Source organism: Pezoporus occidentalis, unplaced genomic scaffold (genome assembly GCF_034315485.1).
Source record: "Pezoporus occidentalis ecotype Australia unplaced genomic scaffold, CSIRO_AGI_Poc_V1 ctg59, whole genome shotgun sequence".
NCBI classification, from domain to species: domain Eukaryota; kingdom Metazoa; phylum Chordata; class Aves; order Psittaciformes; family Psittacidae; genus Pezoporus; species Pezoporus occidentalis.
Window position 1 is genome coordinate 3980951 of NW_026915932.1, and position 13864 is coordinate 3994814.

A 13864-nucleotide genomic window follows, 5' to 3' on the forward strand; every position below is an offset into this window, starting at 1 on the left:
TAATAACAAGCTGTTAAAACTGTTTTACAGCTCAGACATACAGTAAAAAGCACATAACACTCTGTTGATCTTGTGTTTAGCAAGAAGAAAATGAACAAGATGGTACCAAGAAAGCAGTTTAGATATACATGACTTCTAGGCTTCAGTAACTTACTAAACTAATGACTTTATTAGAGTAGATGAATATGGTTTTCCCACACTATTGCTCGGGCAGTGTATAGGAAACCAAAAAGCTAATGATGAAACGTGTGTTTACCTTTTATTCTAACTCTTCCTGGATCACCTTTCTCTCCTTTTTCACCATGTTGTCCAGCAGAACCAGGTGGCCCCTTACAATTGACAAAAAACGTAAAATTGCCAGTTATCTCCAGCAAGGAATCAATGTGGGAATTGAGAGGAAAAATTGAGATCTATCTCTTATTCATGCATTATTTGCCCACAACCAGACCAATACCAAATATAGGATGCCGGAAAGAAATGCTTACCTCTTTTGACATCTGTAAAGAGGTGTGTAATGGTCTCTGGCCTTTTCAGCCTGACTCTACCAAATGCACAACTATAAGAAACTGTAATGCTAGAATAATTGTGTCCATGGCCATATACAGCTGTGGCTTTAAATGCAAGCATATAAAGTTACAAATGATTCATAAACTCTTCCCACTGCAGACCTCATCACACAATCCTCCGAGGCTACACAGAAGGTAGTCTCTGGAACCTGGTGGCTGCCAGATGAGGCTGTCCTTTTTTTGCTGAGAGAAAGCCTGCAGAGCTGCCAGTAGAAAATTTCATAGCAGAATCTATGACTTGACAAGTTTAGAGGGGAAAAGAAGTTCTTTTCTAGATGTTTATGCTAATTTGTGCTCTGAGTTCTCCAAGCAGAGTGCTATTTACCTATCATAATTGTATATGCTTTGCCTCTTAAAATAAACATACCAAATAAACTAAGCTTTTCCATTAATTTTCTAAGAAAGGGAACTAAAAAATGACTTGAAATGCTTGAAAAAGGGTTCCTTTTTCTTCAGACTCTGTACACCCCCCAGTGGATACTGACATAAAATCCATCTTGACCTGCTGGCATGCAATTTTTTGCCTTGATTAGGTTTTGCTGGAAATGCTTTCCTTTGAAATAACTGAAAAATCATCTTCATTGGAGCAATCTGTGCATCTTCTGTGTTTTCATGAAAAACAATGGGTATTCAAAACTAAAAGAGAAACAAGTCAAAACAAAACAAGATGCCCATTCACAGCTTTCCTAAGCCTCCTCACCACCCCACAAACGCAGCATGGGATTCTGTCCCATGGGATTCTGCTTACTCCTGCAAGGGAAATCAGATGGAAGCTAATAAAATGCATCTTTCAGCATGCCTATAATAAACAAAAATAGATAAAACTTTCAGATAGTTTTCCAGGGCAGTTTCTCCACCACTCTGCTTAAATGCCTTCTGTGTAAGTGGTAACTCTATGTTACTCATTTACTGAAGCTCACAAAAACTACTCACAGGGAGTCCTGGTGACCCCATTGCACCAGATAGGCCTGGGTCACCCTTTTCTCCATCTCTTCCAGGGTATCCCATATGTCCTTTCCTTCCTTGAGTACCTGGAAGTCCTTGCATTCCACGTGGACCAGGAGGACCAGCACTACAAGCGCAGAGGCCTTGATTTCCTGCATAAAAATATCAAAATTACATGGAAACAGTTGCACAATTAATGCACAAAAAATAATACTGAGCTTTTATTTTGTGTGAGTAGTGCACAGACCACTGTTTTCTCATTATGGTCTTCAAAGGAATGAAGCACATCACTTTTTTTTTACAGTGCTGATTAGTTGCTGTGCTGACATGACTCTACTGACTTAGACGCCCCAGTGCCAACAGGCCGTTTAATTCTACACTTTGATGGGCCTTATCCTCCAAGTTAACATAGACTTCTTGCAAATTCAGGTCTGATACACCTGGCAAAGTTCTCAAATTGTTGCTCTCCAGGCATACTTACCCTTTTCTCCTTTTTCCCCTTTTCTTCCTGGAAGTCCCATCTGACCTTTTATTCCAGGTTCTCCAGGGATCCCTCTGTCAGTACAGATCACACCTTTGAAAAAATAAATTGTAAAGCTAGTATAACTCAGGTTGACTGTTTCCACAGCTTAGGCCATGTGTTCTCCTCTTCCTTGTCCTGTTATCCTCATGTGAAAAGGTAGAGTATCTTATGAAATGCTTTACAAATCACTGCTTATAGATCATACTACAAGAGTCAGTCTGGCTAGAGCTGATGTTAATGTCCTGTTTTTTCATTGCCACTAGCTCTTCCCCTTTCTACTTCAGAACTTTGTGACTCCTGTCTTTACTAAAGGAAGCTGATTTGGGGTTCCTCCACAGTTTGCTGTGATTTTAACTTCAGGTGATATATTTTTAGGGATTTATTATATGTATGTTACTTTGTGGGTTTGAATCATGCACAAAACTTTGAAAATCTAGAAATCTCACTGATCAAAAACTAATAGGAAAAACATTTTTATATCACATGTTAAGTTTGATGTGTCTGTCAAAATTTCACTTTTATGTTTTTTGTGAGACCAACAAAATCAATGAATCCATTGATATGCAGAATGATATTCTTCCCATATAAATTGCTGTTGAACATACTGGGTGGTCCAGGTAAGCCTTGTCTTCCTGGCTGTCCTGGTAGGCCTGGTGGTCCAGGAAATCCAGATCTTCCTGGGATTGATTCACCTGTTCCAGGAGGACCAGGGTCACCTTGAAAACCTTGAGGTCCTGCTGCTCCACTTACTCCTGGCAGGCCAGGCAGACCTATAAAACAATTCTGTTATATGGCCCATACAGTTTCATGTTAACTATTACCACAAGATATTAAGGAAGACATGATAGGCTGTTCAGAACTGTCATGAAGAATAGTTTCTATATATTAAAAAAAAAAAAAAAAGACAAATGTAAATCTTTAGTTTTTTTTTCCCAGGAAAAAAGGCTCCTGCTTTAGACTTTCAAATGATTTTTCTTCTCTCCATTATCTCTTTTCCAGACTAGCTCCTTATACAGAGCAAAGTCATTGTCATCACCTTCCTTTGTATCTTTTTGAGATGAAGAATAGAATTTCTTAGCACAGCAGTCCAGATACAGGCATGCCATGGATTTACAGTTCATGGCAGCATCTTGCTTTATCTTCTTTTCCTTTTCTAGTAATTCCTCATGTTCTGTTTGGAATATTTTATTCTTTTTTGGCCGCTAAATGGTGAGCTAAAATTTTTCTTGAACTCTGTAGAGCTCAAATCCTTACTGTTGGTGATTTACATCAAGCAAGAACAAAGAACAGTTTCTTCTTGGCTGCTTTTAGTTGCTTTCTCTACTACTGGTATATAGTTCTCATTTTATCTTCTACTTCTCTTACTTGTTCCATCATCTCCTGGTCTTCCCAGCAGGCCTGCAGGCCCAATTGGTCCAGCTGACCCTGTCTCACCAGCAGGACCCGGAAATCCAGGATCTCCTTGTGGACCTACATGGAATTATAAAAACATGTGAACTGAACATCTTATGCAATTGTCAGCTAAAATCTAAATAAAACCACAAACAAAATTATAACTCGGGAACCACACAAAAGTAAAGTACAGTAACTTTTGTCTTTATGGAATATTTAAAAAATGTGTAACAATTAAATTTTAAGATGGGAGGATTTGGTTATTTTTCTGCGGATTCCTGTCCATTTTGTTGGCATGGTTTTAACTCTTCATCACTCTGCAGTAGCATCTTTGTGCTACATATTTCAGAATGCCAAGAGAAGTATTTTCACAAAACAACTACATACAGCATTTAAAGTGCATCTCATGTTCTGCAGTGCACACAGAGAGGTCATTTCAGGATCATCCCAGTTGAAATCATCCAGATTTTAAAAAGTGTATTTTCAAAATTGATATAAGGAATATATTTAAAAATTTTAATTACATCTTGACAAAGAAAACCCTAATCAGATATAAAGAGCTCCATTAACTTGGAAAAACAAAATATTGGTAGCAGTTCTGTTCTCAAACAATTGTGCTAAAGGCCTCTTTTTCTGAACAATGTGTCCACTCACACACAACACACATAGTTAAATGTTACTTGAAATATTAAGCATGGGGTTTGTTTCATGGGCTGGAAATCCACAGAAATCGATGGAAAACAGATTGATTTTTGGATGAGGCCTTTGTATAATGGGGAAGTTCTGCTGAACTGAGGTTGTGTTCACAATCAGTATTTGCTTCACTAGAAATATAATTTATGATAAGGTTTCTGTTAAAATGCTTTTACAGTACAGGTTCTCAAAGTGCTCCCTTTTAGGCAGCAGGCGTGGCTGTTTCCCACTGCCTACTGCTACGAAATCAGAACTTCCAAACATCTTTTACCAATTAGGTTATAAAGGTGGGAATAAAGGGACCTGGGACATAAAAACGCAACGTGAGATTTAGGTTGGAAGGTAATAAGACTGACAGGTGATTCGGTTGAGAGTACTAGTTCCAGGATTTTACCCCTCCTAAGCAACAGAAAGTTGAACTGCAATCTAAAATCTGTGTGCCTTGGCAATTCGAAAATTGGAATTCTAAACTACAATGGGAATGCCAGTTTTTCATACTTTTCATAGCTTCTTCTTAAATATGCTTAGATCTGATAACTGCGGATAGTCCTGAAGACCTAGCTGTGACTGCATGCATAAAGATCTTTCAGCAAACATTTAATCTGAAACTTGTATGCTTAACATAGTTCCAGTAAGATCAGTGAGAAACAGACATAGAATATGACTACTAGGAAGATAACATTTTAGGATCTTGCTCCCTGAATCCCCAGTGATCACTTTCAAACACTTTAGCAAAATAGGTCCTAGCCATTTTATACTGCAGAAAGACTAATTAAAACTAACTACAACCTTTTATAGGAAGCAGCGGAGTTTCAACAGTTCCAGGAGGACCTGGGGGGCCTTTTTCTCCTGGATCCCCCTGTAAAAGTCCAACAAGGAGTTTTACTGATAGATATAAATATGTAATATGCTAACATGTAGCTGAAAATTTCAGTAATGGTGGAGCATGTGATATATATCACCTGGGAGCTCAATTTTGACATTTTATAGCATTTAAAACCAGGTAAAATGATTTTAAATAGTTATCTTTCAAGATACCAATGGCTAACCAGTAATATTGCATATATCTGACTCTTCAGAACTTGACTGCTGTATTTGATTTTCTTCGTTTATTGTAAAGATGAATCTATTACAATAAATCAGTACCCCTATTATTGAGACATTATGATTTAACAATCAGGCTGTAATTATTTACCTTAAAATTCTAATCAAGGATTTGGAAATTATTTCTATGATGACAGATAAGCATTAAGATAAGAGGTTTTACAGTCTGACAGATATTACTGATGGTAAGAGACACTTAAAGCTCTTAGAAGTTTAATACGTCTGCATCAGGAAACATAAAAATGCATACTAATGGCAGGGAAAATCACTTCTGCTTGGAGGATTTCTAAATTAGCTTGGATTTTGATACTTAGAATTGCAAGTGAAGTGGACTTTAAGGAATTCTTTTATGTGGCAAATTATATTAGACTTTTTGCTTTGTAGATTAGGAATCCACCCTGCTCTTTGCAGCAAATGGGAACTGAAAAAACAAGAATGTGAATGTGGGAACTGCGTAGTGAGGTTGCATTCCTGGGACTGGTGTTCAGGGCCTTTTAGGACACAGACAAACACAGACAAGGAGAATTGGGGCTGCAAAACTTATCGGTTTTACTGATATTAATTATTAAACATTGTATTTGCTCTGTAAATTTCTATAGCTTTATGTAATGTAAATGGTGAAGAACATTTTGCACTGCCTGTAAAGACCATTCATTATTTTAATGAGACTCATTCCATTAGGAACAGACACAAATGGTCTCAGGGTGATTTCAGCAGGATTCTTACCCCCCCTTGTATTTTGTCTGAAGAAAGCATTTTGTTTTTTATTATTTATCACAGAACGGTTGAGGTCAGAGAGCACCTCTGGAGGTCATCTTGTCCAACCTCCCCTCCTCAAGCAAGACCACCTAGAGCTGGTTGCCCAGGACTAAGTCCAGACAGCTTTAGAATATATATAAGGATGGAGACCAGTGCTGAATAGAGGACAAGTATCACCTCCCCTTGCCTGCTGGCAATACTTTTGCTAATACAGCCCAGAATATCATTAGCTGCCTTTGCAGTGAGGACATGTCGCTGCTCATGTTCAAGATGAACTCAGTATGGCCAACATCCTCCAGACTTATGGATCAAAAGGTATGCCAGCAATTCCTTGAAGTCCATTCTTTGCTTTAAGCAGCAGTTAATTTTTTTTAAAGGTGAGTCTACTTTGAATGCAACTGGTTTTGCCCTGATTCTTTTTCTCTTAAATATTAATGCACCTTAGATTCTCTTTGAACACATTTGTTTCAGAAAATCTATGTGAGGATGGGCTATTCTCAGGAGGGTTTTTAATTATATTCTTGTTCCTCCAGTTTATGTCATTTTTAGCAGATCATAAGCAACACCTGGTTAGGCCAGATGAACAGTTGATGCAGTCTAGGTAGAGATGCACTTTTCAGGAACAATCAGATTTATCCCATTGTTTCCAAAGCAAAACTACAGCATCTGTGCAATCAGATCTGATGTATCTATATGACTTAACCTGATTCTTTTAAAGTCGTGTCTATACTTGATTCATTTTCTTTTGCTCCATGTGTTAGAAATTGTAATTTCATCTTTCTGAATCATTACTGCAGGGATTTAAACTTTTACCTTGTATAATATATATATTAATTATTTTTTTGTTTACTGTTTTTAGTGCTACTAGATGGGTACTCAGTGTGGGGACTAATCAACAGAGATTGAAGAATACATTGTTCTGTCTATGAAATGTATTGCTCAAGTTTGCTATAGATCCCTCCAACTAAAACAATATGCACATCAGGGTGAGTATTTTTTAACAACAAAACACAAGGTTTTATTGTACTTTTGGGGAGTAATGGACTGTAATGATTTTTGTGTTTGAACAAGACATGAAATGTTTCCAATTAGTATCTGAATGATCCCACATTGTTGTGAAACTGATAATGGGAGAAAAATGAACATCCATGGGCAATTTCTGCTCCCCATCCTCCCCAGTTCCGACTTTGAAACAAGTACACTTGTGACTAAAACAAATGTTTTTATTGTACTTTTACTTATTTACTCCATGTGCTTGTCATTACTTATTTACTCCATGTGCTTGTCATTTCTCATTTGTAAACCTGCTTCCTTAAAACTTGTTTATTGCTTTTTATTTGTTTGCTTTCAGCTGCATCTTTAACAATATACTGCTTAGGGCAAGTCTGCACTAGCCACAGGTTACCTCCCTTTGTCATCACAGACTATGAAGTGTGTTTCAATTTTAACCTTCAATTTATAACAGAGCTTAGAATCATACAATAGTTAGGGTTGGAAAGGATCGCAAGATCATAAAGTTCCAACCCCCCTGCCATGGGCAGGGAAACCTCACACTAAACATCTCACCCAAGGCCTCGTCAACCTGGTCTTGAACATTGCCAGGGATGGAGCATTCACAACCTCCCTGGGCAGCACATTCCAGTGCCTCATCAGACTAACGGGAAAGAATTTCCTCCTTATATCCAATCTAAACTTCCCCTGTTTAAGTTTGAACCCGTTACCCCTTGTCCTATCAAGACAGTCCCTAATGAAGAGTCTCTCCCCAGCATCCCTATAGGTCCCCTTCAGGCACTGGAAGGCTGCCATGAGGTCTCCACGCAGCCTTCTCTTCTCCAGGCTGAACAGCCCCAACTTTCTCAGCCTATCTTCATACAGGAGGTGCTTCAGTCCCCTGATCATCCTCGTGGCCCTCCTCTGGACTTGTTTCCTTTTTATGTTGAGGACACCAGAACTGTACGCAATACTCTAGGTGAGGTCTCACAAGAGCAGAGTAGAGGGGCAGGATCACCTCCTTCGACCTGCTGGTCACGGTCCTTTTGATGCAGCCCAGGATACAGTTGGCTTTCTGGGCTGCAAGCACACACTGCTGGCTCATGTTCATTTTCTCATCGACCAAGTGTCATTTCTTTCATTTCACAGGTGTAAGTAATTGTGCTTTAAGAAAAGTTACTATTTCATACACAGGTTTCCATAAAGACTATTTCAGAGGGAAATAAACACTTCTTGACTTTTGTATTTCAGAATATTTAGAGCCAAGTTCATTAGTGTCACAATTTCTGCAGTGGTGGTTTTGTCCTCTGTACTGTGGTAGTAACTTTCACAATGAGCTTTTTCAACTTTGCAGTCTGTACTGATGATCCTGCCACTCACCTTCGTCGCTGCAGCATTTCACTTCTCCTCTTGCTTATATACTGCTGACCACTTGGACCCTATCCCAGGGATTCCCTAGGCCTTCCCCCTGGCTAGACTCACTGCTCCTTTGCTCATTCCAAAGGAATGAGAGTAGGATCCAAAACTGGTTATTTTCAGTCTGAATGTGCTTTAGCATTGTAGATCCCATAGTAAATATAATAGTTCCCATCATTCAAGTTTTAGTTGTTAGTCAGAATTACAATATGCTCCAGTAGTCAGAATAACAGTATGATCATCAGTTCTGCAGCCTGCAGAAGAGGCTTCCATAAACTTATATCCTGAAATGTCACTAGACTGGCACCTGGGTCTTCTGAAATTTTATTAAACATCTCTTCTGCACTTTTCAGATAAATACTTCCCTCTTTCACTGCTTAGATCCCCAGTTATGACACGCTCCTAATCTCTAATGGAAAGCATCATGAATTATAAAATAAAAGGCGACTGGTGTCATCTAAGTGAGCAAAAGTAGGAAATGTTTAAACAAAGCAGGTGTTGAAGGAGTCCAATTTTCATTCTGGTAAGCATCTTGGAGAAACTATTTATGTGAACAGGTTGAACATATGCAAACAAATGTGAATCAAATTTTGCCACCTCATTAGGTGCTAACTAGTCATACTAGTTGATATACCAAAGTTCATAGGATTGTACTGTTATCTAAATAGGAGGTTCCTTTGACTACCATATCTCTGGGGAACACAGCTCAACCATGAATAACTTGCAGAGTGTTACAATTTATGGATTTGATAGCTATACTGGTATAGTTAAAGGAAGCTATTAGCAATTGGGATTAACCAACCCCTATGGTACACAAAATCGAATTCCCACTCTCATATGCACCAAGCAGGAATGTTTACTTACATTATTTACTACCTCAGTGTTGAGTAATTATGACTATCATGAAAACAGTAAATCTTAAATTTAATTATTGCTGCATGGAAGGAAATGGTCTGATAAGCAGGCTCATTTGGGAGAAGTCATTAGCATTTATATAGCGGTGTGTGTGTGCACACGTGCATGTGTGCATGTGTTGGGTTTTTGTTTTTTTTTCACCTGTATGCCTGGGTAGCCAGGTTGTCCAGGAAACCCAGCAAATCCTATTTCCCCCTGGAAAGGACCACAGAAATATCATTTGAGTAATCTGTTAAGATATATAATTAATTGAACAAAACCCTGTAAGGCAATCATATAATACTGGCATCTTATAATAGCATCCACACTTTGTTTCAGAAAATGGATTTGTACCAGAGATGGTATGTTTTACAGATTCTCTTCTGGTAAAAAAACAAACCCAAAAATCAACCAACACCCTCTTCCCCTCCCCCTCCCCCAAAATACAAAAAAAAAACAAAAAAAAACAACCAAAAAACAACCAACAAAAACCCACAACATGTATTGGTTATTTAGACAACGGTCAGTGGATTCAGTGTAGCTGGGGCACAGAACTAGCTGGAATACATACCAGCAGATTCTTATAGACTGCTTAATACAGCTGAAATAGTTTTGCTATCTGCTGAACGACCCTCTTACACTATTATTGCATGAAAAGCAGCTGCACATCAGCTCCTCTCCTTTTACAATCTACTAATATGCTCATCCACCGAGTATTCAAGCTAAGTAGACAGTTGTTAAAAAAAGAAGAAAAAAAACCCAAACAAAACCAAAGTAAAAATAATTTTGCAGATAAAAGTCACCTGGAACACAAGTCTAGATGCAAATATCTGTACATTAATTTGATTTATGAATAGCACGATCACTACCTTAACTAGATTTGAAAATGAGCTGAGGAGAGGAGCTAGGAAAAAGGGCAAGATGAAGATCTATGGACCTACACCTGTTGTTCTTTATTCCAGTAAGATGTTTTAAGCTGCTAACTTAAAATTTAGCAGACTTAACAGCAAACCTGGAATTTTTTGAGCCATAAAAATAAAAACATGCATATAACACAAAATTACACAAACAATGTCACCATGGCAAACAAAGTTAACATGCTGCATATTATATCATGCTGTATGCATGTCCCAATGGCTTTTCCTCCTGCTTCCAACTTCAGATCCCATTAGCCAATTTCAGCCAAATTTCAGAGAGTAGCAGTAATTCAAAGACAAAGACTTCATACAAATTCAGTGATCACAGGTAGCAGGAGAGAAAGGAAGGAATGCAGTGTGAGCTGTCAGGTATGCAGAAATTCCAAATCTGCACAAATCTACAAAAAACCCAAATCTCACTGATCCTACTGCTTAGGGAGATGCTTATACTTCATGGGCTCTTACCTTCATTCCAGGAGAACCTGCAGGTCCATAAGAACCAGGATCACCCTGATAAAAGCAAGCAGAAAGCAAGCTAAAACAGTAAAAGCTTATTCAGAATTACACCTATTCAGAATTGCTGAGCAGTTAGTGTTCCTTAGAAAATCATTACTTAGGATATTTTTCCAAAAATTTTGCAAAGTTTTTTGCAAATACTTTATATGAGAGGTGAGTACGAATTTGAACTATAGACCAAAATAAAACAGACAGGTCTTCACCTAATTTATTATCATATTGCACCCAGTGCAGTACTGGACACATTGTTCCATATGAGCAGTGTTATACAAATCAAGCACAAGCTGCTATAAAAAACTGACATCAACACTCATGGAATACATAAAATTACTGTGTTAGTACAATAAGCAGAGAAGCTTAGTGCAGTTCTAAATATTTAGAGGATAACCTCAGTGATTTACTTTCTTTCCAAGAACAGAAAGTCTGTATGACCTTATGTTTAAGTATGGGACAGGGTGAGTCCCAGGGCAAAACTCCTAAATATTCTATGAAGAAAGTATGACAAATTAGTTTAAAAGGTACTTAAAATCTTTCTTAGAAATGTAAACTTAAATTTCCAAATATATTATGAACCTAATTATAGTGAATTTTTGAAGTAATTTATTCCACAACTTCCTTACCCGCAATCCAGGGAATCCAGGAATGCCTTTTTCACCCTTTTCTCCTCTCCCAAGTATACCCTGAAGCATTCAAAATACTTTTTCAATAAGATGTTTGGTGAAGTTTGCAGAAATTTTAGTCTTTGTGTATGCTAAATCATATATGTACTAGGTTAATGAATCTTGTTGCACTTGCTGGCACAGTCACTGGGGCTTACTTCATAAAGCACCTCTATCAGGCCTATGTAGCAAAGCTCTGGGCATCTTTTGGGATGCATCAATTTCTAAGCTCCTGCTTATAACTAAAAATTATGCTATTATCTGCATGGACAGCTAGCAATGGACCATGCATATAAGGTCCATCTTTTCCAAAGTAAATCTGATATAAAAAGATTGGTTTTGTCTGTTTTTCCAGTGCTAAGTAACAGTGGTCGTTTTACGATGGAAGATAAATTTCTGAAAAAGTTCTAGGCTTAGAACTCAGAATGTGACATTCAGACTTCCAATTTCTTCTGCCTACAAAGCTAAATATTTTTTAACATAAATTAGATTAATTCTTTAATCGCAAATTATCTTCTGTTTTTCTGAGACCTGGTAGTTTCATGCCTGTGCACTTCCATAATCTGAAGTGAAAGTCCTTCCCTAACATACTTAGGGAAACATACATCATGCTCCATTAAGAACACACAGATCTTCTCTATTTTTCCTGATAAAAAACAATCTGCACTTTTATCTTCTTCACAGTCCCAGTCTGTTATGTCTCAACAGCCCAACTGGAAACGCCACTGACCTTTTGCTACCAGGCAACATTCACTAGGTACCTTTAAAACAGACTCAAAGGTTCTTGAAAGGGTTTTGAAATTTTTTTGCTTTCACACTGATTTAGGTGGTGATTAAATTTCACAGTGCAAATGCTGTTATTTCTTCTATCACCTTGAGCTTTAAAAGAACTTTGCCAGCACCATGAGAAAAATAAAAAAATCACATTACTTACCTTTGGTCCACGTGGTCCTCTGTGTCCTGTTACCCCAGGTAGTCCTTTTTGGCCCTATGTATACAAGGAAAGTTTTTGTGTATATTAATTTGCAGGACATTCCTATGTGCTGTCTAACTTTTTTTAAGTCCTATTCTGAATTACAAATGTTAAAAAAGTATTTTCTTAAGCACCGGGCATCTTCCTCTAGGTGTACTAGACATAAGAACATAAAGAATAATTATGTACTGATCTTCATTTCTGTTAACTCTGTCAAACCAGAATAATGATTGCGGAGAGAGATAGATGTATCTTTTCATTTGCAAGGACCTTTGGGGGGGCTTTGTTCCTGCAAGCGTATATGACAGTAGTTCTGTTTTGTTTGCTGCTCTATTTAGTTTGATGCAAGTATTCACATTCATAAATCTACATTTTTGTGCACTGCCCGAATCTGAATGGGATGCATAGGTGGCTACATAGTCATGATCACGTCATGTGTTGCACAGCAGCATATATCACACTTGGCAGTAATATGAAGAGTTTACATAAATTCTTTTGGTCCTTTTCCTCTTCCTCATACACCTGTGCATAGCAATAATTTGCATAATCTAAGCCTAAAATCCAGTATCTTAAATTTTTCAGTTCCCTGAGTTGAAGCTGTAAGGGCTGGAAATGCCAAATTCACCTTTAAATTTGTGTATTCGAGCAAATCAGACTTGAGGACAAAGAGACTTCAATATAGGGCTCCATAATGCAGTTTTTGTAACTCTTCTTCTTTTTAAAGGAACATTATAATGTTTTAAGGTACACAGTTGTGGCTACCGTAGGAGTGATATTGAAGTATTACAGTAAATAACAGAAACATGCATTAGACAAAAAAATCACAATTAATTTTCATATTAAGAAAGCAGCCTAGAAGAGTTAGAGTTGATAGTTCAAAACATTACAGTGGAGAAATCTCAAAGAGAATAATTGCCAAAGAACTGCAAAATACGTGTTAGTGAAGGGCCACAGAAGAGATTCAATAGTAGAGTAACTAACTTTACCTGAGATGCCTGAAATATGATTTGCTAATGACAGAAAGTGAAGGAAACCAGTGCAAGGGCAGTAGCTCCTTTCTGCATCAAGACAGTCTTCCCTCAAGGACATGAGCTAAAGTACACATGGGCTCTCCTTCCTGAAAGCCTGTAGGAAGGGTGCTGAACAACAGGACTGATTTCTGCTGAAGCTGATGGTTTCTTACAGAAAGATTTGTATTATACAGTCCTTGCAAAAATGACATCACAGCATTGTACTTGCCAAGTTGAGCACAGTTAAATATGAAGACAACACCTTTTCTCCTTTGAAGAGCTGAGTTCCAGGAGGTCCAACTAACAGTGGTGACCCAGGTGGCCCAGGAAGTCCAATGTCACCCTGTGGAAGTCAAAGGAACAGCAGAGAGACATTTTGTTCCATATGTTTCAGTGAGACTCAGCATGTCTTCCTAATGTACTACAGCATTACACATGTCTATACTTATTGAACAAGTTCTTGTACTAATAACTGTAGATAAAAGGTTTGTATTGCCATTTGTAAGG

At 37.8% G+C, this 13864-nt stretch overlaps 1 protein-coding gene across 2 annotated transcripts in view; it reads right to left on the reverse strand.

The window, feature by feature from the left end:
• COL4A4 (collagen type IV alpha 4 chain) overlaps positions 1-13864 on the reverse strand; it is a 68116-nt gene that overhangs the window by 28884 nt on the left and 25368 nt on the right. For both annotated transcript variants that reach the window (XM_062638911.1, XM_062638910.1), the window contains 11 exons: positions 13620-13700; positions 12309-12362; positions 11336-11395; positions 10665-10709; positions 9445-9498; positions 4909-4978; positions 3400-3504; positions 2640-2804; positions 1993-2085; positions 1500-1663; positions 257-329 (listed from right to left, as the gene is read on the reverse strand). In XM_062638911.1, coding sequence (XP_062494895.1) covers positions 257-329; positions 1500-1663; positions 1993-2085; positions 2640-2804; positions 3400-3504; positions 4909-4978; positions 9445-9498; positions 10665-10709; positions 11336-11395; positions 12309-12362; positions 13620-13700 — 964 coding nt within the window. The remainder of the gene's footprint in view (positions 1-256; positions 330-1499; positions 1664-1992; positions 2086-2639; positions 2805-3399; positions 3505-4908; positions 4979-9444; positions 9499-10664; positions 10710-11335; positions 11396-12308; positions 12363-13619; positions 13701-13864) is intronic.